The sequence below is a fragment of the Haliotis cracherodii genome, unplaced genomic scaffold (genome assembly GCF_022045235.1).
Source record: "Haliotis cracherodii isolate W230 unplaced genomic scaffold, xgHalCrac1.p SCAF_37, whole genome shotgun sequence".
Lineage (NCBI taxonomy): Eukaryota > Metazoa > Mollusca > Gastropoda > Lepetellida > Haliotidae > Haliotis > Haliotis cracherodii.
In genome coordinates this window covers 1,560,785-1,586,713 of record NW_027266294.1, presented here as the reverse complement: position 1 = coordinate 1,586,713, position 25,929 = coordinate 1,560,785, and the positions used below count along the sequence as shown (strand labels likewise).

General features: G+C 44.8%; 1 protein-coding gene across 1 annotated transcript; it reads right to left on the bottom strand.

Annotated features, from left to right (window-relative positions):
- Positions 1-11,699: 11,699 nt before the first annotated feature.
- Positions 11,700-24,727, bottom strand: LOC139477910 (uncharacterized). The gene is made up of 9 exons (XM_071260351.1): positions 24,392-24,727; positions 21,697-21,772; positions 21,099-21,134; positions 20,454-20,483; positions 19,506-19,543; positions 18,967-19,048; positions 18,324-18,474; positions 14,484-14,588; positions 11,700-13,442 (listed from the first exon to the last, which is right to left on the bottom strand). The coding sequence occupies exons 1-9, from the start codon at positions 24,725-24,727 to the stop codon at positions 13,238-13,240; spliced, it is 1,059 nt and encodes a 352-aa protein (XP_071116452.1). The 3' UTR covers positions 11,700-13,237.
- Positions 24,728-25,929: the final 1,202 nt, after the last annotated feature.

Here is a 25,929-nt window from a genome sequence, read left to right as displayed (position 1 = left end):
TTGCAACAAAATTCCACAAATCACGTCATCGGGTATTATGACGTGATTGTAAACTTTGAGGTGAAAGGTTAAAGTATGGGAGTGGTGATCACCTCAGCGCTACGATCATGTGGTGGAACTTTAGTATGGGGAATCGACATGCACACCCGAGGAGAAAAAAAACAGGATCGAAATCTGCGCGCTGCGTGGTGGACCAATCAGATTACAGGCATTTTATTAATGCGTTTGCTGATGAGTAAGCGTTTTGGACATTTCGGCGCCAAGGATGAATGACCCTCTTTCCTACATTTTGTACACTATGTGTTGCAGTTTTCTTTGCAAGAAAATCGGGAGCAGTTTTTTGCACTTGGGTGGCTGGTTGCATGATGTTTTTGTATGTCCATAGAGCATACAGTCCGTGCATTGGGTTGGCCTTTTCCTGTATTGCATAGTTCCTATGTCCTTACCACCTAGATTAAGGTGGACGGGGACTGACTGGCCTAGTAATGTGAGCATTACTACTCGTGTGTTGGTTGTGCCCATTGATCTGATCCTGAACGCCGACAGGATTGTTGGTTGAGTGACTTTCCTTTGGGCTTGGCAGTCAGTTTGATAAAGCTGGTCGTCGGTGATCTTTTTGTCCAGATATACAGCGCACCTGGCATTAGTAAGCCACTTCGGGGTTTCCATTTTAGTTTGATTTCGTTTATGCTTTTGGGCATGTCAGTTGACTCTGTGAGGTTGTCCCCGACAACAACATCGCCTCTTCCACACTTACTTATTGTAACAATGTTTGTGTGCGTATTCTCTTTCGCAATATATAGTTTATATGGGGCAGTTTTTCTGGTGACTAGATTGAAGGGTTGGGCTGACCCTTTTGAGAACTGGGCTGGTTCTCTTGTGAGTTTGACGGGCTCTCAACAATTGTAATTTCTGGACATAAGTTTCTCCATTTCCAAGTTCATATTTGTCAGTCCCGGGGGCCTGGGTGATTGACTGGTGAGCGGACCGAGCTTGGTGGGCGCGGAGGGTTGTGTACAGTACGGGACCTGTGACACAACTGGTTCTTTTCCTCACAAGTATATAGTACGGTACTTATAGTAATGTGAGATTATACTCAGGTTATGGAGACGTTTAATCTAAACTGGGCGGCAAAAAAAAGTATAGGTCGAATTCCATGATCGATAAAAAAATAATAATAAGAGGTTTTGTTGTGAATTATAATATAATCTAGGGAGGGGTAGCAAATGATTGATCAACCACAGTTTGAATGAAATTGTGCAATCACAGGTAATGTAAACTCAAGGTAAACAATGGTGGGGTAAGAAATTTCATTTTCAAAAGTTGTCTGAAATGTCAATGCATGCTTTGATGCGCCGCCTCATCGATGACGTCAGTCTTCTGATGACGTGAACTGGAATCCGTTGCCACCCGTCTCTCAGGGCCTGCTGCAATTCTTGTCTGTTGACGGGAGGTTGATGGCGTGCTCTAATCTGTATGTCAAGATGGTCCCACAGATGTTCAATAGGATTCATATCGGGTGAGTGGGCAGGCCAGGGCAAAACGTCAACGTTCTGCTGGTTTAGAAAGTTCCGAGTCAGTCTTGCAGTATGGGGCCTGGCATTGTCGTGTTGAAACAATGTCCCCTGCTGTTGGTTTTGTAAGAACAGAAGCACAACTGGCTGCAACACTTGGTCTCTGTACTGCATAGCGTTCAGGTTTCCCTGTATAATCACCAAACCAGTCTCCTGATCTCCACAAATACCGCCCCACACCATGACACCTCCCCCGAATGGATGGACCTCTCGAATACAAGCCGGCGCCAAATGTTCCCCTCTGCGTCGATAAACTCATTCTCTGACGTCATTTCGAAACAAGTTAACCCGACTGTTGAGCAGTCACTACCATTCCTCGAAAAGGACGAAACGCTCGTATTCCAGCAGCACGAAGTTGTCGTTGTACTGTACGTTGGCTAATGGGATGTCCCAACGCTGTTGCTGCCGTCGCCGTCACCATTACGAATCTGTTTCGCAGGTGAATGAGCCGTATCTGACCGTCTTCCGGTGGTGTTGTCACTCGGGGTCGTCCGGTTCTAGGCCTGTCCTGTGTCCTCCCTGTCTGCCTGTACCGTTGAATCAGCCTGGCTACTGTCAGTGGTGTACAACCAAACCTTCTGGCAATTTGGACCTGTGTTGCCCCCATTTTGGCCACACCGATGGCTCTCTCTCTGCTCCTGTGACAGTCGTGGCATTTCTTTTGTGTGCTTTCATCGGGTGTGGTTATACCCTGCAGACGAACGCATTTATACAGCTAACATGCACGTGCAGTTTATGCCATGGGCGGGAAACCTGGTTCACCATTTTTTTGTCACCGCACGAGCGCCGTCAAAGGTGGCGCTTTCGGGTGAGGTGTTTTTGGTACCTGTTCCAGGGCCGTCATATTCGCAATACCCACTTTCCACTAGTTATAGCTGTTTTTAGGAAAATTACAAATTGCCAACCTATACTTTTTTTGCCGCTTAGTTTATATAACATGTTCTTATTTTCTACCTGACAATGTATTTCGTTAAAATAATGCAAAACAAACTCAAAGGTTAAAAATATTATTGGTCTTTACTGAGCTTCCTATATTCTATATAATTGCAAACAATACCCTTAGCCTTTGCTAAGAAAACAAACGCTACCCGACACAGGTCAAATGCATTCATTATCTAAGTAAGGATAAGATTGATGGGTAAACAAACTTTGGTGACTTGCTTGATAACGGTGTTAGAACCTACACCGAAACGTCGCTCCTAACTTTAATAAATGAGCTGTTCGTCTATTAATCTTATCCTTACTTAGTATTCCAACTTCTAAAAGCTTCTTAAAGAAGACAACCAGTATCTGGTTAATCTGTGTCTCTCAACGGCTTGGGGTAGCTGACTCTGTCCACAGTCTGCAGCAACAAGTAATTAGAAGTTAGGTCTACTATCGCCTACAGTGAACTTTACCTACAGTCTTATCAAAACAATGTTATGCATCAGTGGCTGTCACTAATGAGCTCCCATTAGAAGGTAAAACCAGAGGTGTCGTGCCTGGTTAGCAAAAATCCAATATTTTAAGATATAAGTTATTGTTGTTTTTGTAGAAATTATAATGTACATCTATGAAATATTAAAGTATTAGAGTTATTAAATTTGTTAAATGTAAAGTACTTTTGTGCAACTATACTATACTTCAGCATCTAATAAATTACTACTGTGATTACAGTATACGCATTTCTGTGTTTTTCTTGTAATTTGAGAGTCCCGGTATAGCAACATCCCGTGTTTACTGTAGCGTGACCAGTCCGACTGTAGCTGCACGAAAGCGAAGAGATTTAAAGGGGCACTGATCTAACGCAATTCCCCGGGACTGGTTGTTGCCTTTGTTATTGTTTTTTCCCAGTGATTACCCTGATGTAGAGCAGAAATCTAGACTAGTTCGCGACCTCTGCTGCGCCATTCGTAAGCGCATTAGTCACTTTTATGGGTAGTAATAAGGGCGTATGGTCACATTGATAAAAAAATGAAATACAGTTTTCGAGATAATAAGGAAATGTAGGTATCTTTGCGGGTAGCATCGGTAATGGTGACGAAATGTTGATTAGTCACTTCCTTGGTAATTTTACGATTTTCGTTTACACTATTTTGACTTGCAACACAAAGTAAATATTTCACCTGAGCATTGCTTTTTTTATAGTGTGTATATTTTTTCACTGTCAAAATGTGTTTTACATTTCCAAATTTATTAAACGCCTAAATATTTTACAAAGTGACTGAAAAACATTTCCAATAACAAAGGCAACAACCAGTCCGGGGAATTGCATTAGATCAGTGCCCCTTTTAGAGTTGATTATGGCTAGGTTTCGCTCTCCCGGCCTAGAACCAGACAAGGCAGTTACACTGGTCACACGTGACTGATCTGTCGGATGATTGGGTCATCTGACGATTGGGTCATCTGACGATTGGGAGTGAACCGTATTGGCCCTGTTGCTATAAGAACATATAGAAACATGCTGAATTAGATCTTTAAGAGTCAATATTGTATATAGTACACAATGCCATTTCGAAAGCGGTCAAATGTAACAAATGTAATATTTGGGATACCACTGTCTTAGTAAAGAACATTTTCTAGTACTTTGTGGGGTTGATCTGTACTTTACTAAGAAAATATTATCCGAAAGGTGACAATTATTAGATTTTTTAATTTGTTCTTGATGTTAGTAATCGCAATCCATTGAAACTGTCTCTCTTTATATGCGGAATGAGTAATACCTTCAGGTGAGTCGACAATACCTTCCCTCGTTCAATAAAAATTTGACACACCAGTCGTGAACAGACAGTTTTGCAGGTGTTGCTGTGGGCAAATACCAAGCCTTTATCCATGTATGTATTTTTGTAGAGACGTGTATTACATATTTTCGTTAATTGTGGATATACAGTCTCTCAAAAAAGAAACGCAACCCCAGTCTGAAATTGTTAAATTGGATACCATGTACACTATTTATTAACGTAAGCGCCCAAACACATTAATTTTCGTGCACAAGGGCATTTTATTGTTACTTTTATCATAGTGAGCAAAAGTTTCACGTGGCCCATGCCAAAAGCCTCATGCACGTGCAATTCATGGAAAGAGCAGTAGAAGTATGGGTTTATAAAAGCACGTGTTGATTAGCAATTCACTCTATCATTTTCACCGAAAGACAAGGTCGAATATGCCACGGTTGAGTGCTGCAGATCGAAATGTAACAAATGTAATATTTGGGATACCACTGTCTTAGTAAAGTACATTTTCTAGTACTTTGTGGGGTTGATCTGTACTTTACTAAGAAAATATTATCCGAAAGGTGACAATTATTAGATTTTTTAATTTGTTCTTGATGTTAGTAATCGAAATCCATTGATTGGCATGATCCACGTGAAATATCGCAATTTGTCGTATTGAGGCCGGACAAAGCTTTGGAAACGTTGCCTGGCACCTCAATATTCATAAAACAACGATTCCCGACTTTGGAGCCAATACACCCCGTGTCATGCCACTGAAGAACGCCCCAGAAGTGGTAGGCCAAGTGTTACCACACCACCTCAGGATCGATTCATCCGGGTCACCCACCTACGTAATCGGCTAGCCACATCTACTGTCACTGCAACACAGGTGCCATGTTTGAGAAGAGTGTCCGCACAAACAATTAGGCACCGTCTACGAGAGGCCGGTCTACGTGCAGGAAGACCACTTATTGGACCTGTTTTACGCCACGAACATCGACGCCAACGACTCCAACGTGCACCAACGTTCGTATATGGACCCTCAGAAACCGGAGGCGCGTCTGGTTTAGTGACGAATCACGTTTTCGCTTACAACGCCGTGACGGAAGACAGCGTGTCTATAGAAGAGGAAACTAACGTTTTGCCCCGAAATGTGTTCGGCAGGTCGACAGATTTGGAGGAGGGAGCGTCATGGTGTGGGGAGCCATGTCTTACAACCAAAGATCAGACTTGGTGATCATTTGTGGCAATATTACAGCCCAGCGCTATATCAATGACGTTTTACAGCCTCATCTTCTGCCGATTATCGACCAACAGAGGGAGCTCTATCAACACGACAACGCCCAGCCGCACACTGTTCATGCAACAGTGAATTTTCTCCAGAATTCTAACGTCAACGTGTTACCATGGCCCTCCCGATCACCAGACATCAACCCAATCGAATATCTTTGGGATTATCTGGATCTACGAGTACGTGCACGTACACCGCCGCCCGAGACGTTGGATGCACTGCAGGAGGAGTGGAGAGCAATCCCTCAGGAAAGAATCCGGCGTCTAATCCGTTCTGTTCCAAGGAGGTGCAATGCTGTGATCGCAGCTCGTGGCGCTCATACGAGGTACTGAGAAAGACGCCCCCTTGCGTCAAGTCAATCTTAGTGAGAGAACTGTCGAAGCCTGGACTTAAACTTGCATAACTGTACTGCCACCATGTCAAATTTCATGTTGTTGTCTTCAATAATAAATGTGTTATAATAACTTGAATATTGAGATAAACATCTTGAAAATATAGGGGTTGCGTTTCTTTTTTGAGAGAGTGTATTAGGCACAAAGCCACAAACAGTTTATGAAAGATGAATTGCTGCCTTCATATACAAAAGGAACGAATCTTATTTTTTCTCCGCGATCCTGATGTGTATCATCGTTTAATGGTTCATTCCATGACATATTTGTTAGGAGGCGACATCAAATGAGCCGCCCAGTAGACTCAGACAGTGTCGTCCGTTTCGGGTGAACTGCCACCCTACTTCCCCACTCTGTCAGTTAGAGTTGTGTAATCGTTACACAAATAACTTTGATGCGGTGTCAGTGTGAAATTGAAGGAGTTAACAGATTGATGTATGTTGTACACAGTCCTCTTATTTGATAACAACAGAAAGTAATATCACTGGAAGATCAAATGGGTGTTACATTCCCTATATCACCCGACGGTCCTGTTTGTGAAAATATGCACTTGACATACGATTTAAAGACTAACAGAAACAGTTTTAAGACCGGATAGACAATAAAACCAAATATAATATATCTTGGTATCTTCTCTTAGATGATGGTAATGATCTGAATGTTATAACGTTAGATTAGGAAAGATACAGGAGTTAAGGAACCCCCAAACACGTGGTTGAAATCAGCCACTGACATAAGCAATAAGATTGAGCAACATACACATGCATAAAAGAGTATAGGGAAAATGGTGGAACCAATTGAAATATATTTTAATAAAAAAAAATATTGTACTAAATAAATTGCCTATGCACAAGCGATCCCAAATATGTTTGACAGTTTTGTGTTGTTGTGGACTGACGAATAGCAAGTGATGTAAGCTTCCATTACACATTACAAAGTCAGATATACCACCGGTATGAAGCATTATGAATCTGAGATCTGAGATGCCAAGTATTTCCTGCATTCACACACGGAAGCAATAGAAGTCTTGTGTGTATGCCCACTCCTCTGAAAAATGCAACACTAAAGTATTTTGAATTGTAGTAAATATAGTTACAAATAAAACTTTGTAACTCAGTGTTACATGGTGGGTCTCCGACACATGTGATTTTCAGCTTATTGACAGCTTTGATTAATGGGGATTACGTACAGGCAGTCACTTTCTCTAATTCATCTGCTGGTTAGAAATTTCAACTGTGATGGTATAGCACTGTTATTAAAATCTAGTAGGTTTTTTATCGGATATGAATAGTTGATTCGTCTAGTCATACAGTCATATTTACCCGATCGAATGATTGGCACGACACATTCCGGCAGAGAGGTTTTTTTTGCATTTTCCTTCTACATGTATTGTTAATTGTTGTAGATACCTACATCACTGCATCTTAGAACGCAGAACTGATAACTTCCAAACATATAATTAGTACACAGAGAATTAATACATATAATTCCCTGTATATTCCTGCTTGAACAAAGAGCCTACATGTATGCTGTAATCGATGCAGCTGTGTGTCCACGTGTACAGACTCAGCTGGCTAACGTCACATCTCCCATCAAGTCAGATCTATTTCTCAAGCATAATTTAATTTCCGAAGAGATTTTTAATGAAAGGAATTAGAAAGAAATTCGTTTAATTACCATATTAAATAAACCTACATATATTTTACCAAATTCAAACACTGAAACACCCGCTCTACATTGTTCCTTTGGACCTTGACCATTACAGTGTACGTGTATATGTAGAACTTTTCTTGTGGGTGAGAAACCATTTTAGACAAAAGGTATCAAAGTTATGTGTGATATCGAATTCCATGCCCATGATTGGTTACTGCATAGAGCTGACCTGATTGTAATTCATTGTGAGTTACTCGAACTACAGTCGAAATCACCAATGTCTTGTCGCAACTTTATGGTTTTAGGGTGCACTAAAAGTTCTATTCTACCCCGGACCTTCACGGGGGAGACAAGCATGGATTGCTGAAGACCTATTCTACCCCGGATCTTCACGGGGGGAGACAAGCATGGGTTGCTGAAGACATATCATATTCTACCCCGGATCTTCACGGGGGAGACAGGCATGGATTGCTGAAGACCTATTCTACCCCGGATCTTCACTGGGGGAGACAAGCATGGGTTGCTGAAGACCTATTCTACCCCGGATCTTCACGGGGTGAGACAAGCATTGGTTGCTGAAGACCTATTCTACCCTGGATCTTCACGGGGTGAGTGAGTGAGTGAGTGAGTTGGGTTTAACGCCGCTTTTAACATTATTCCAGTTATATCGCGGCGTGTCAGCTTAATGTGGGAGGAAAGCCCGAAGTGATGCAGGTCTCAGACGTTTACCACTTCGGTGAAACCCACGAGCACGGGTATGGTGCTGACAAACCTAGAAACATAATCGGGGTGAACCGGGATTCGAACCCACAATCATAGGTTTCTCGCGTGTCCAGGGGACGCAACTCTGCACAGCGAATCGCGGCGCCTTAGACGACTGGGCCACCCGTGCCCCCTTCACGGGGTGAGACAAGCATGGGTTGCTCTAGACCTATTCTACCCCGGATCTTCACTGGGGGAGACAAGCATGGGTTGCTGAAGACCTATTCTACCCCGGATCTTCACTGGGTGAGACAAGCATGGGTTGCTGAAGACCTATTCTACCCCGGATCTTCACTGGGGGAGACAAGCATGGGTTGCTGAAGACCTATTCTACCCCGGATCTTCACTGGGGGAGACAAGCATGGGTTGCTGAAGACCTATTCTACCCCGGATCTTCACGGGGGGAGACAAGCATGGGTTGCTGAAGACCTATTTTACCCCGGATCTTCACTGGGAGAGACAAGCATGGGTTGCTGAAGACCTATTCTATCCCGGATCTTCACGGGGTGAGACAAGCATTGGTTGCTGAAGACCTATTCTACCACGGATCTTCACGGGGTGAGTGAGTGAGTGAGTGAGTTGGGTTTAACGCCGCTTTTAACATTATTCCAGTTATATCGCGGCGTGTCAGCTTAATGTGGGAGGAAAGCCCGAAGTGATGCAGGTCTCAGACGTTTACCACTTCGGTGAAACCCACGAGCACGGGTATGGTGCTGACAAACCTAGAAACATAATCGGGGTGAACCGGGATTCGAACACACAATCATAGGTTTCTCGCGTGTCCAGGGGACGCAACTCTGCACAGCGAATCGCGGCGCCTTAGACGACTGGGCCACCCGTGCCCCCTTCACGGGGTGAGACAAGCATGCGTTGCTCTAGACCTATTCTACCCCGGATCTTCACGGGGGGAGACAAGCATGGGTTGCTGAAGACCTATTCTACCCCGGATCTTCACTGGGGGAGACAAGCATTGGTTGCTGAAGACCTATTCTACCCTGGATCTTCACGGGGGGAGACAAGCATGGGTTGCTGAAGACCTATTCTACCCCGGATCTTCACTGGGGGAGACAAGCATGGGTTGCTGAAGACCTATTCTACCCCGGATCTTCACGGGGTGAGACAAGCAGGGGTTGCTGAAGACCTATTCTACCCCGGATCTTCACGGGGTGAGACAAGTATGGGTTGCTGAAGACGTATTCTACCCCGGTTCTTCACGGGTATAGTGCATGTGTAAATTGCCGGCCAAATGAAAGTATACACCCAGGTTTGATGATGGCTGAAAATGGAACCAACAAGGAATGGTTATTCGATGGTGATGCATTCGATATACGGAAAACATCATTGTGTTGAAATCATCATTGTGTGTGGACATTAAGTTTGCAGTGTTTCGTCGATTGTTTTCATCCTTGTAGCATTTTGATAATATAAGACATTTTTTGTCAAATCTTATCTTCATGTCTTTTGCCGGACTGTTTATATCTACAATCAACTGTAAATTAATGATATTGTATTTTGTCCGGAGATTAGATGTTATTTCAGTTAAAGCTGCTAAACAAGATAATTTCTTGCGTTAAAACTATGAGCCTTTATATTATCAATTGAAGAAAAAACACCTTGCAACATTTATTTTGTGGTAGGCAAGTGAGGTTTTTTGAAACAGTTGCAAGCAGTGTTTTCTGGGACAATTTATTATGTTCGAAAAAATCTCAGGCCCAACCCCCACCAACACCCCCACCCCCACCCCCACCCCCACCCCCACCCCCGACCGCAACAGGTCATGATTGTTGTCCTTTGAGTACTGACAAAGATCTACCAGGTAATAGCATATATTCTGGTTTCTATGTAACAGACGCCAGAGCACAGGTTTTCAAACCTTATTGTTAAAATAGTAGCGTGTCCCTTTTGTCACAGTCACGGCCCAAAATGTAAACTTTACCAGTTTTGTTTAATCATATTTTATTGTCTCAAGAGTACAAATGGATCGGGAAAAGTGTCGCACGTCCCTCTCCGTACACACATTGCACTATGGCAAACATAAAGTTCATGTTCAGATTGTATCAAGTGTTGTGTGAGTGAGTGAGTTGGGTCTAGCGCCTCTTGGAACAATATTTCAGTTATATCACGGCGCGTCAGCTTGGTGGGGGGAAAGTAGCAGTGATGTGTTAGGTGTTTAACACTTCGGGAAACCCTCTAGGACGGGTGTTGACAAACCTAGATTTCTTGCACACCCAGGGATGTACTAATGGCTTACATTGATGTACAGTGTAATATTAAACCTTCAAAACAAGTGAATAAACAACCGACTTGGCAAGTTCATTAGGCCCATAACAACATACATATAAACACGACAATCGTGGGACAATATATTTCCCCCTGACAGAAAATAAACGGAATGTATAACTCCACAGCAAGTTAATATTTGGACAGGACGGGAGGAAAACAAGAGCTTCTCTCAGCTTAAGTCATGATCAAGTAATTGAAGTACAATTCATTTCATATTTACAATCCCCAAGGGGTTGTGGTACATAGAGGGGAACTCCCTACAAAGTGATAGTACAGTAGAGGGAAATCCCCAAGGGGTGATGGAACAATAGCGGGGAATCCCCAAGGGGTGATGGAACAATAGCGGGGAATCCCCAAGGGGTGATGGAACAATAGCGGGGAATCCCCAAGGGGTGATGGAACAATAGCGGGGAATCCCCAAGGGGTGATGGAACAATAGCGGGGAATCCCCAAGGGGTGATGGTGCAATAGCGGGGAATCCCCAAGGGGTGATGGAACAATAGCGGGGAATCCCCAAGGGGTGATGGAACAATAGCGGGAAATCCCCAAGGGGTGATGGAACAATAGCGGGGAATCCCCAAGGGGTGATGGAACAATAGCGGGGAATCCCCAAGGGGTGATGGTGCAATAGCGGGGAATCCCCAAGGGGTGATGGTGCAATAGAGGGGAATTCCCACGAGGTGATGGTACAATAGAGGGGAATTCCCAAGGGGTGATGCTACAATAGAGGGTACTCCCACGAGGTGATGGTACAATAGAGGGGAATTCCCAAGGGGTGATGCTACAATAGAGGGGAATTCCCAAGGGGTGATGGTACAATAGAGGGGAATTCCCAAGGGGTGATGCTACAATAGAGAGGAATCCACAAGGGGTGATGCTGCAATAGAGAGGAATTCCCTACAAAGTGATGGTGCAATAGAAGGGAATCCCCAAAGGGTTGTGGTACATAGAGGGGAACTCCCTACAAAGTGATGGTGCAATAGAGGGGAATTCCCACGAGGTGCTGGAACAATAGAGGGGTATTCCCACGGGGTGATGGTACAATATAGGGGAATTGCCAAGGGGTGATGATACAAAAGTGGGGAATTCCCACGATATGATTGTACAATAGAGGGTAATTCCCACGAGGGGATGGTACAATAGAGGGCAATTCTCACGAGGTGATGGTACAATAGAAGGGAATTCCCACGAGGTGGAGGCACAATAGAGGGCAATTGCCACGAGGTGATGGTACAATAGAGGGGAATTCACACGAGATGATGGTACAATAGAGGGTACTCCCAAGAGGTGATGGTACAATAGAGGGTACTCCCACGAGGTGATGCAACAATAGAGAGGAATCCCCAAGAGGTGATGGTACAATAGAGGGGAATTCCCACGAGATGATGGTACAATAGAGGGCAATTCCCACGGGGTGATGGTACAATAGAGGGTACTCCCACGAGGTGATGGTACAATAGAGGGGAATTCACAAGGGGTGATGCTGCAATAGAGGGGAATCTACAAGGGGTGATGCTGCAATAGAGGGGAATTCACAAGGGGTGATGGTACAATAGGGAGGAATCCACAAGGGGTGATGCTGCAATAGAGAGGAATCCACAAGGGGTGATGCTGCAATAGAGAGGAATCCACAAGGGGTGATGCTGCAATAGGGAGGAATCCACAAGGGGTGATGCTGCAATAGAGAGGAATCCACAAGGGGTGATGCTGCAATAGAGGGGAATGACACATTCGTCGTGGCGAATACAGAACCAGTCAGATCAGAAGACAGAGGCAGACCACTATATAATTCGGGAGAATGGATTTTTCATGGGTGTGATAATACAATAGAGGGGAATTCCCTCCAAAATGATGCTACAATAGAGGTGGATCCAACGTGGTGATGCTACAATAGAGGTGGATTCCCACGGGGTGATGCTACAATAGAGGTGGATTCCCCATAAAGTGGGAGACCACTATAAAATTCGAGGGAATGGATTTTGCCAATTGAATAATGGTTTGGTAATTTTTTTAATTTAATTTTATACAATTGTCCTCGCGAATAACACAATTAAAAATGTCTTTTCACAAGACAGAAAGTAATTTGACACATTTCTTCACGTTGATACACGACTTTAGATGCAGGAAATAACACAGAGAACACAGTGTTATCTATTATACACGACTTTAGATGCAGGAAATAACACAGAGAACACAGTGTTATCTATTATACACGACTTTAGATGCAGGAAATAACACAGAGAACACAGTGTTATCTATTATACACGACTTTAGATGCAGGAAATAACACAGAGAACACAGTGTTATCTATTATACACGACTTAATGCACACAAATCTTGGTCAACACATCGTTTCTGTAAATGCACGACTTCAAAGGCTAGATATAACCCAGCCAGCAGAGTTATGTGTTCATGCACGACTTCAAAATCTAGGAGTAAGTTCGAGGCAAAGGCGCCGAGAAATTTGGTTTCAGTGTTCAAACCTGTCACAAAGGTCATTCAATGACGTTCGCCCAATGCGACCCGTGCAAGCTCCCCACAGTGCAGTGATTGTCTCGTGGAGTAACTGGTCACGTGACATCCTCCTCCTCCTCACATTGGCGAATCGTTGACCATGAAGGCACCGAAGTAAGTGAACTCTTCGTTCATCCGGACACGTGAATACCGCTTACAGTAGTGGGAGACTCGAACCTTGAGTACGTCGCCTCGCCTCAGCTCGAATAGCCCCGCCTGCAGCTGGGTGTCCAAGGGGTAGACACGACCCCCCTCCACGTTGCTCCGGGGGTAGAAGCTGCCCCTGAGAGTGAATACAAGAAGGCAAACTGCTCATGGGATTTTCAAATTTGTATCGTATCGAAAAATATTATTATTATTATTATTGTTGTTGTTGTATATGCCGCAGCTATCCAGGTACTGGTATCTGCTCAAATGCGGATTTATTTGTTCCCCGACCAGTGGTGGATCTGTTTGCATCCCAGCTGTCATTCTCAACTCACTGGGGTGTGTGGGTGTGGGTGGGGTGGGGTGGGGTGGGGGGGGGGGGGGTGGGGGGTGGGGGGGGTAAAAGGGGATGTAAACAACCAATGGGACCCGTGAACCCATTTGAACCAAGTCAATTGCCCATGGTGACACCACACGTGTGTTTCAGGGGTATGAACGTATACGTCTTTCCACGATCTTGTCATTTTAATAATAATTGTCTAAATATTTTATGTCGGGCAGCACTCATTTATAGACTTTGCAAGTTATATGGTGCTAAAAGACAACAACAACAACAACGACAATCGAACTGAAGCTAAAATGTTTTATAAGATAAAAGTGTACATCTTGCAGTTTTTACGATACTATCGAATTGTTACACTTAAAACAATATCATGTTTGCTTTAGTGTACTAGAATATGTTGTTCAGACTCAACTATGACTTTTTGACTGAGGAAAAGTTTGTTTAAAACATGCATTGTTCTGAATGGAAGAAGTGTTTCTAGTGCACTTCGACAGACGTGCTGTTTGTGTCGCCTATCATTCAGATTAATGTCACACATCATACACACGAGTCGGACAGATCTCTTGTGAATGGTGTGAGAACCCAGGGCCAATCAAACGCGTTGAATAACCTCACAAGATTAGTTAGGCTCTGCAGCTCCTTTCCCCTTTGTATTTGATTAAATGGAAACCCTCACTGCTAAGTATTTAGCCAGGCCATTCCTCGAACATTATCCGAATTAGTTAATGTAAACGCCAGTAATTTAATTTGGAATAGAAAGCAAGTATCCCACGGTGGTGCACGGTGGTCGGGTAGTCACGTGACGTGGCTGATGACGTGTCAAGCGGTACTTACTCTCGGTCCTGTGTGGCGACACTTCTCACCAGCAACAGGAATGGAGTGTCTTCAGTTGGCCGTTCCCTGATTATCTCATGTCCGCATTCTGGTAACGCCGTGTTCCTAACAGTAAATTATTATCATTTTCATTTGTTCAGAATACAAAGTCACAGCGGAATTATAGACAGTATTTATGTTTAGATAATGATCCCAATGCGGGATCCGGATTTAAACATGTCACCAGGTCTCTGTTGGCGATTGTGAGGGCAACTGAACTTCTCTGATTGTAACTCGTGTATATACTCTACACAGGGAATCCCCTGTGACAGATTGTCTACACAGGGAATCCCCAGTGACTGCTTGTCTACACAGGGAATTCCCAGGGACAGATTGTCTACACAGGAAATCCCCAGTGACAGATTGTCTACACAGGGAATCCCCAGGGACAGATTGTCTACACAGGGAATCCCCAGTGACTGATTGTCTACACAGGGAATCCCCAGTGACAGATTGTCTACACAGGGAATCCCCAGTGACTGCTTGTCTACACAGGGAATCCCCAGTGACAGATTGTCTGCACAGGGAATCCCCAGTGACTGCTTGTCTACACAGGGAATCCCAAGTGACAGATTGTCTACACAGGGAATCCCCAGTGACAGAATTTCTACACAGGGAATCCCCAGTGACATATGATCTACACGGGGGATTCGCACTGACACAGATGATCTACACAGGGAATCCCAAGTGACATATTGTCTACACAGGGAATCCCCAACGTGACAAATGATCTACACAGGGAATCCCCAATGTGACAGATGATCTACACAGGGAGTCCCCAATGTGACAGATGATCTACACAGGGAATCCCAAGAGTGACATATGATCTACATAGGGGATCCCCAGTGTGACATATGATCTACACGGGGAATCCCAAGCGTGACATATGATCTACATAGGGGATCCCCAGTGTGACATATGATCTACACGGGGAATCCTAGGAGTGACAGATACTCTACACGGGGGATCCCAGGAGTGACAGATACTCTACACAGGGGATCCCAGGAGTGACAGATACTCTACACAGGGGATCCCAGGAGTGACAGATACTCTACACAGGGGATCCCAGGAGTGGCAGATTATCTACACGGGGGATCCCAGGAGTGACAGATACTCTACACAGGGGATCCCAGGAGTGACAGATACTCTACACAGGGGATCCCAGGAGTGACAGATACTCTACACGGGGGATCCCAGGAGTGGCAGATTATCTACACGGGGGATCCCAGGAGTGACAGATACTCTACACAGGGGATCCCAAGGAGTGACAGATGCTCTACACAGGGAATCCTAGGAGTGACAGATACTTTACACAGGGGAATCCTAGGAGTGACCGATGCTCTACACAGAGAATATCAGGAGTGACAGATACTCTACACGGGGGATCCCAGGAGTGACAGATACTCTACACAGGGGATCCCAGGAGTGACAGATGCTCTACACAGGGGATCCCAGGAGTGACAGATGCTCTACACAGGGGATATCAGGAGTGACCGATGCTCTACACAGGGGATCCCAGGAGTGACCGATGCTCTACACAGGGGATCCCAAGGAGTGACCGATGCTCTACACAGGGGATCCCAGGAGTGACCGATGCTCTACACAGGGGATATCAGGAGTGACAGATGCTCTACACAGGGGATATCAGGAGTGACCGATGCTCTACACAGGGGATCCCAGGAGTGACCGATGCTCTACACAGGGGATCCCAAGGAGTGACCGATGCTCTACACAGGGGATCCCAGGAGTGACCAATGCTCTACACAGGGGATATCAGGAGTGACAGATGCTCTACACAGGGGATCCCAAGGAGTGACAGATGCTCTACACAGGGGATCTCAGGAGTGACCGATGCTCTACACAGGGGATATCAGGAGTGACAGATGCTCTACACAGGGGATATCAGGAGTGACAGATGCTCTACACAGGGGATATCAGGAGTGACAGATTATCTACACAGGGGATCCCATGATTGACCGATGGTCTACACAGGGGATATCAGGAGTGAATGATGCTCTACACAGGGGATCCCAGGAGTGACAGATGCTCTACACAGGGGATCCCAGGAGTGACAGATGCTCTACACAGGGAATATCAGGAGTGACCGATGCTCTACACAGGGGATCCCAGGAGTGACAGATACTCTACACAGGGGATATCAGGAGTGACAGATGATCTACACAGGGGATATCAGGAGTGACCGATGCTCTACACAGGGGATCCCAGGAGTGACAGATGCTCTACACAGGGGATCCAAAGAGTGAATGATGTTCTACACAGGGGATCCCAGGAGTGACAGATACTCTACACAGGGGATCCCAGGAGTGACAGATGCTCTACACAGGGGATCTAAGGAGTGACCGATGCTCTACACAGGGGATATCAGGAGTGACAGATACTCTACACAGGGGATACCAGGAGTGAACGATGCTCTACACAGGGGATATCAGGAGTGACCGATGCTCTACACAGGGGATATCAGGAGTGACCGATGCTCTACACAGGGGATCCACGGAGTGAATGATGCTCTACACAGGGGATACCAGGAGTGACCGATGCTCTACACGGGGGATATCAGGAGTGACAGATGCTCTACACAGGGGATATCAGGAGTGACTGATGCTCTACACAGGGGATATCAGGAGTGACCGATGCTCTACACAGGGGATATCAGGAGTGACAGATGCTCTACACAGGGGATATCAGGAGTGACAGATGCTCTACACAGGGGATATCAGGAGTGACCGATGCTCTACACAGGGGATATCAGGAGTGACAGATGCTCTACACAGGGGATATCAGGAGTGACCGATGCTCAACACAGGGGATGTCAGGAGTGAATGATGCTCTACACAGGGGATACCAGGAGTGACCGATGCTCTACACAGGGGATATCAGGAGTGACAGATACTCTACACAGGGGATCCAAGGAGTGACCGATGCTCTACACAGGGGATATCAGGAGTGACAGATACTCTACACAGGGGATACCAGGAGTGAACGATGCTCTACACAGGGGATATCAGGAGTGACCGATGCTCTACACAGGGGATATCAGGAGTGACCGATGCTCTACACAGGGGATCCACGGAGTGAATGATGCTCTACACAGGGGATACCAGGAGTGACCGATGCTCTACACGGGGGATATCAGGAGTGACAGATGCTCTACACAGGGGATATCAGGAGTGACTGATGCTCTACACAGGGGATATCAGGAGTGACCGATGCTCTACACAGGGGATATCAGGAGTGACAGATGCTCTACACAGGGGATATCAGGAGTGACAGATGCTCTACACAGGGGATATCAGGAGTGACCGATGCTCTACACAGGGGATATCAGGAGTGACAGATGCTCTACACAGGGGATATCAGGAGTGACCGATGCTCAACACAGGGGATGTCAGGAGTGAATGATGCTCTACACAGGGGATACCAGGAGTGACCGATGCTCTACACAGGGGATATCAGGAGTGACAGATACTCTACACAGGGGATCCAAGGAGTGACCGATGCTCTACACAGGGGATATCAGGAGTGACAGATACTCTACACAGGGGATCCAAGGAGTGACCGATGCTCTACACAGGGGATATCAGGAGTGACAGATACTCTACACAGGGGATATCAGGAGTGACCGATGCTTTACACAGGGGATATCAGGAGTGACAGATGCTCTACACAGGGGATACCAGGAGTGACCGATGCTCTACACAGGGGATCCAAGGAGTGACCGATGCTCTACACAGGGGATACCAGGAGTGACCGATGCTCTATACTGAATGTGAATGTACGTACTCAATAGTTTTTCCGTTCAAGGCGACTTGTGAGTAGATGAAGTAAGTCCCACTGTACTTGATGAACAGACCCTCGACGTTGTGGTTCTGTGAAGGACGAACCTCGAAGCTGTTGGTGGCAGGCATTGGCCGTACCCATTGTATGAATTCATCTGGAAATTTCCAAAATGTTTACTTGTGTATATTAATGTTAAAGAAGAAGGGTAAGCTAATAAACAGGGGCGACAACTCTTCATAGCCACAATTGTATGCACTTATACGCCAAGATATGCACTTCCCGCATTATTCCAAATACACCAAAATCTCACCAGGGAAACCAAGTTACAACCATAAATCTTTGTTATTTTGTGAAACAGGTCTTCTGACGTCACGGCCAATTGTTCCGTGACAAGCAAATGACGTCGCGTCATACATTATGACGTCATGAGGTCTGTACTGGCAAACCAGCTGACTTGAATGGGTTCGTATAAGACCCCTCATGGGGTGACCCTTATGGTTCATTCACCCTACAGTGTTTTATTGTACGATAAACAACTACCGATCGTCGCGCATTTCTTAAATATAAAGTCTGACCAATCTGAACAGCTTGTATCTGTAACGAGTACTGACTTCTAGACAACTTTAATCGATGGAGTAATACCCACGTATTTGGCCGTGATGGGCTGAGCCGTTCCTGGCGGGCGAGACCCCCTTGAGGTGGACGGCGGGTCTTGGCGGGTACTGAAACTAACACCAGAGTACACTTGATATTCTCAGCTGACACCCGGCAACAGCAGCTACTGGACCAGCATACCTATGTTAACTGTTACTGGATCTCTAAATGTAAATTAAGAGTCACTGGTATTAAGTGAATGAGTTTGGTTTAACGCCGCTTTTAACAGAATTCCAGTTATATCGCGGCGTGTCAGCTTAATGTGGGAGAATGCCCGACGTGATGCAGGTCTCGGACGTTTACCACTTAGGTGAAACCCACGAGCATGGGTATGGTGCTGACAAACCTAGAAACATAATAGGGGCGAACCGGGATTCGAGCCCACAATCATCGGTTTCTGGCATGCCCAAGGGAAGCAACTCTGCACAGCTAATCGCGGCGCCTAAGACGACTGGGTCACCCGTGCCCCCCACTGGTATTAAGACCGTAAAGAAAACATCAATAAAATTATCATCATCATCATCAACTTACTGCTGGGGGGTTGTTCTCCAGGCTACGCCTGATGACGGCTGTAAGAGAGAATTGATCACATTAGAGGGTAGTTCCAGCCTATTGAAACACGGTACTTTCCATGCCCCATCAAGGCTACAGTTCCTACTTTACAAACAAATGGAAGATGTCTTCACCATCCTTCGCCGTCTACATACACAGGCACCTATTTCTGTTCTACCATCCAGTCTGTAGCCCAAGCACCCATCAACCCACCCCACCCCACCCCTATCCAATACCCCACCCCATCCCACCCCACCCCACCCCACCCACTATTTTACACCCTCAAGGTGTTTCGGGTAAAATATATGCACGGCAACCTATGTCTGTTAGACTAAATATATCGCAGTTGGTCCGCCTGGAGAGCGGAAGGTGCGGGGTTCGATCCCCGGCCGCGTCATACCAAAAGAGTGAGTGAGTGAGTGAGTTGGGCTTAACGCCGCTTTTAACAATATTCCATTTATATCGCGGCGTGTCAGCTTAATGTGGGAGGAAAGCCCGAAGTGATGCAGGTCTAAGACGTTTACCACTTCGGTGAAACCCACGAGCACGGGTATGGTGCTGACAAACCTAGAAACATAATCGGGGCGAACCGGGATTCGAACCCACAATCATAGGTTTCTGGCGTGCCCAAGGGACGCAACTCTGCACAGCGAATCGCGGCGCCTTAGACGACTGGGCCACCCGTGCCCCCTCATACCAAAAGAAGGTAAAAAGATGGTACTTGTTGTTACCCTGTCTGGCGCTCGGAATTAAGGGGCTAAAACAAGGTGTTTGCAGACTCAATTAATATTGCTGAATGCGACGCTATACAACAACATCAAAACAACACAATAACAACATAAGCGTATATGTCTAGGAAAAGGATGATATTATATAATGTTGGTAATATCACGCGCCCAGACAGACTACAGACGATGACATACTTACCCATGTTGCAGGAACAGCGTCTGGTGTGACCTGGGGAGACAGACAAGACACCATCATCACATAGAGCATCACATAGAGCATCACATAGAGCATCAAATAGAGCATCACATAGAGCATCAAATAGAGCATCACATAGAGCATCACATAGAGCATCACATAGAGCATCACATGGAGCATCACATAGAGCATCAAATAGAGCATCACATAGAACATCACATAGAGCATCAAATAGATCATCAAATAGAGCATCACATAGAGCATCACATAGAGCATCACATAGAGCATCACATAGAGCATCAAATAGAGCAGGAACAAACAGTATAACTTGAAACTTTATCAGCTTCTAACTCATCAAAGTGATTACCCGAGAAGATCCGAGGTAGAATAGGTCCTCAGCAACCCATGCTTGCCGTAAAAGGCGACTGTGCTTGTCGTAAGAGGCGACTAACGGGATGGGGTGGTCCGAGTACCTGACTTTGGTTGATGCATGTCATCGATCCCAATTGCGTAGTTCGATGTTCATGATATCAATCACTGGATTGTCTGGTCCAGACTCAATTATTTACAGACCGCTATTATATAGCTGGAATACTGCTGAGTGCGGCGTTAAACAACAAACAAACATTAAAGTGATAAATCACTTACGTGCATTGCGTCTATTTCGCCTGTTTTCACGGTTACCTGTGTGAAAATAAATAGAAATATGTTTTTATCCCAGGAACGCAGTGGTGATGCAGTGTATTAGTACTAGTAGTAGTAGTAGTAGTAGTTGTAGTAGTAGTAGTTGTAGTAGTAGTGGTGGTAGTGGTGGTGGTGGTAGTAGTAGTGGTGGCGGTGGTAGTAGTGGTGGTGGTGGTGATGGTGGTGGTAGTTGTAGTAGTAGTAGTGGTGGTGGTAGTGGTGGTGGTAGTTGTAGTAGTAGTAGTGAGATGGTGGTAGTTGTAGTAGTAGTAGTGGTGGTGATGGTAGTTGTAGTAGTAGTAGTAGTGGGGGGTGGTAGTTGTAGTAGTAGTAGTGGTGGTGATGGTAGTTGTAGTAGTAGTAGTGGGGGGTGGTAGTTGTAGTAGTAGTAGTGGTGGTGATGGTAGTTGTAGTAGTAGTAGTGGGGGGTGGTAGTAGTAGTAGTAGTAGTAGTTGTGGTGGTAGTTGTTGTGGTAGTAGTTGTAGTAGTGGAGTCAACATGGCGTCAGTGAATGAGTGTACATTTTACAGATGAAAAGCGACAGATGTTTTATTTATTTACCGGTGCGCTGAGTTCCATAACTTCTTTTGAACACGTGTAGTTTCTCGTAGGCTTCTTGACTTGGCTGACCCAGGGACTGAAACACGTGAGCGGGTTGTCATAGTCAGTTGGCCACGAGAGAAAAGATTCTCGTTCCCACTCTTCCCTGTATACCTACAACTTTGACAAAATTGCCTGTAACATTTGTATTGAGTCATTAAACTATCCAAATTATGTCTTTGGTTACAGGTAATATATGTTCGGTTATCTGAATTTGGTCAGGAGTTGCTGGTGTAGGTCTGGTATAGGATGGTGAAGGATGTTAGTCGTTGTATGTAGATCAGATGTGGTCGGATGAAGACTGGTAGCTTTGATGTAGAAAGGCGGGGATTAATTCAACCAGAATATAACTGATATGTTGTGGAGAGTATTTATATGTGCTTCAATTCATGCACATTTGTTTGGGTTTTTTATAACGACCATTTTGTTGTGGACTACATCCAGGTGTGCAGTACGTTTTGAAATGCGTCGTTGAAAACTTTTGAAGCGTTATATAATCCCCACGGTACGAACAATGCGATTGACGCGGGCGATAAGGCAACCGGCGTCCCCGAACCAGCGCGGCGATACAGACCCCCCGCGCACAAGCTGATATGCCGCCAGTAAACTCGAGACGGCGACTGTCACGCTCATGCTCGTGACCCACTTCAGTGGAACACCACGTGACTCACTGTTTGCAAACATGCATACAGGAAGCACGTGGGCCGGAACTTGCTCTCAGGAGAGATAATAATAAGACTGTGTATTTCCTGATTAATAACAGTGTATATTTGATTGGAATATAAAGGAAACTCAATATACGAGATAAATACGCATTCACGTGTTCAGGAAATGTTATACTCAGTTATACCGACCCGACCCGCACTTTATCGTGACTATTCTGATAATGAGGTATTGATAGCGTGTCCCACATTGATATACACATGTACGTGCCGTCTGTATAATCACCAGGACATGACTTGATGAAGGACAGTAATTAGAAGAACATATATGTATATATGAGATTTGTATTTAATGCTGGCAATAATGAAAAATATAAGCTCTTAATGTGCATTAACATACTTGTCTAGAGTACATTAATTGCACACTCAACACATCCTAAACAACAGCCTTAATTTAGAACAAATTTATTTGCATAAGTAGCCAGTAGGTCAATAGCCTATCATGTATTCATTAACATTGTACATGGTTGCAGCGCTAACAATATATATTATAATAGATTTGTTTGGCTTCTTAGCCTCATGTGAAATATGCAGTTCAATAAAATCAATACACTTTTCCCGAGATGGCCCATATCCTAAAGACTGTCCATGTCATCATTTCTGAGACTTGCAATCTCTGGTCAAAGTAACAGTGCATGCATTCATCTTCAGAAGGGTGTTTGCAGAAAGAACACGAGGCATTTTCATTTGCCGGGTTTTTTTCAAAGCTAGCTGCCCTAATATTCAAATTATGTACAATGCATCTTAATTTCGTTAACATTCTACATCAGGACTGATTGTGTTCAATAATTATATTTCATTTGTCTAAAGGTTTGCACAGAGATGTTTTGCGACAATTTAAGGAGTTAGGTACACACACCAACAAGCTCCTCATACCTGTGGTGTAGGGAATACAACATTGACATGGAATATCGGAGATGGGGAGGCTATGCTTTGCAGGGTAAATATTTAAGTTACAAAGCTCCATGCCGCTATAGCTTCAGGTCCTCAAGGTGTTGTGAGTGACCGTAACGTTATCCCGCTTCAAACAACATTTTGGCAATGTCACAACAGGGGAACAAAGAAATAGGAATCGAACCCAGGTTTTCGGCGTGACAAGTGATTGCTTGAACCACTAGCCTATTCCACTCTCTCTTTAAGTTCTCATGTATTTGCAGCAAAATAACCCCATGGACGGTCTGCTGATTCTGTGTGTACATAGATATACGTCACTTTTATCATGTACAGCAATATATATTTCTTATATTGAACTTCGTGACCTCGGCGCATCGTTTCAAACCAACGCTCCATGTAGTGTCTTACCAAGACCACGCTCTAATGTCGACACTCCAACACACTGATACATCTACATGTCTCCATCGTCCCCAGGATCTCGATCAAAGGGAATTGCATTGAATTCCTTTGACTGGCTCATGTTTGTTCGACATTTTACTCAAAGAAACTATTTAAAAAGATCATCATCGCTGTCATATTCGTCCGCATAATGTGTTCAACTTCACGAAACAGGCCCAACTGTTTGAATAACTGACCATCTAACAACATTAATCTTGCCCGGGCCGTGTCGCACTAACAGAGATCAAACTTCCTATTGGGGAATATTTGCACAAATAAATTATATACTATTTTATCAGCAGCAAAAGTAAGAAAATATATTTTATTTCTACTTTGACATCGTGGCAGTGCATTGCAAAATATACATGTGCAACAGCTCATAATGCTAAAAAAATTCAATTTTGTGCATATTGATATTGTGCAACTTTTTTCTAATATTGTTGTGTGAACAACGAACATCCTCTAATTACTTCTAGTCATTGTAGGTACATATTGCAGTTATATATGCAGTTTCCAAACTTTTTAGAAACAATAAGAGTTGATATTTTGCTGTAAACCTCAACAACTGTTTTCTTGTCAACAAGTTCAGGACGGGCACCTACCTGGTCCTGTCTGGAACTGTCCCTTGCATCCTGACTGGTCAGGAAGGTGTTAATATTATCAACAACTCCTTTCTGTCTGTCCACTTCCTTCTGCAGCCCGATATACATCATTAGCAAAACGACGTTGACACCGACGGAAAACATGCATATCGCCCCAACAGCCCACCCGATCCGAGACCCATGTCCATGGCAACCAGATGCGCTCCTTTCTGTTTCCTTGACAACGTGATTGTTGGAGCCGGTAGGCTTCCGGGAAATGTGAAAAGCCACATATTGAGATTCCATGACGGAAGTTATACGGATGCGGTGGTTCCCCTGGGCAGATGCTGACCACATGGAGAAGGGAGAGATGAGCCCCCATAAATATGGGAGGGTCCTGATCAGTAGTATCGGCCATTCACAGCTCGGTGCTGGAGGGCGTGTCTCTTAGGAGGAACTCAATTCATCGTCTGACAAAAGGGCGTGTCATGATGTTATTGTTTGTATTGATTCGACACCCCTTTCTGAGAAATACAGGCTTCTTCCTAGGAATATGTTACGGCCTAGTTAGCGATCATTTCCCACCCTAAACCATGTCAGGGCCAGGCTGTGGCTACCATTGTGTGGCAAGGTTGGAGTGGGTTGATCACATCTCCCCTTCCTGATGTCCTAAATCTGAAAGATAGTCGGGTGGACTTGGGGCACATCTATGCACAGTGAGGCACGTTTCGTCTGGCGGGTAGGAGGGTAGGAGGGTAGGGGGGTAGGGGGGTAGGTCAAGTGCAGCTGAGGTCGGGTGAGTTTCGAATCCGGTTTCATTTCCCCACGTTATACACACTTCAAGGACATGCGTTATAACTGGCCGTGGCTCTGGATCGCTCCCTCTAGTGGGAAGCATACATGGGTGACTAGGTCAGTGGGTGGTGTGTTTGACAGCTTTATAAGCAATAGGTTTGACTCCTTTATTATGAGTACAAACATGGACCAACTGTCTGTACCAGGGCGAGGTGTTCCTGCACTGACACTATGGATAACTCCACTCCCAGCCTGACACTCGACCTTGTTGTCTGCTGAACTTAGTATTGCAGTATAACTTGGGAGTATATCTTGTAGATAAGGTGCACTGTTGGGCAAAAGTGAGTGAACACTTGAATGGATTTGACAAAAAAATTACAAACGTTATCAAACCGTTACTAGATTGAAAACAGTCGCACAAACACTGGAAACTTTCGGTCCAATATCGCCTTTGATACCCGTGAATTGTGAATACACCTACTTAAACAGTATGGCGGTCATATTAACTGCATTGTTCATAATCAAATAATATTGTGTTCACATTAAGTGCAAAGTAAATGATTAAATAGATTGCTTTCATATTAGTGCATTGTGTTTGATTAAGTAATATGGGGTCCATGTGTAGTGCACAGTTGATAATACTGCATTTATTTGAACGCTTAGTATAAAATCAAAATATATGACGTTCATATGAAGACAATGTGTATATTTAGATACTGTATGTTCATATGAAGTGCATTGTGTATAAGTAGGTACTGTCATTG

Coding starts and splice junctions, on each gene's coding strand:
- LOC139477910 (XM_071260351.1), bottom strand. CDS start 24,727: ATGTGGTCAGCATCTGCCCAGGGGAACCACCGCATCCGTATAACTTCC. Junction 20,484..21,098: donor GCGAAATAGACGCAATGCAC/GTAAGTGATTTA, acceptor CTGTCTCCCCAG/GTCACACCAGACGCTGTTCC. Junction 13,443..14,483: donor GTCGCCACACAGGACCGAGA/GTAAGTACCGCT, acceptor ATTCACTCTCAG/GGGCAGCTTCTACCCCCGGA.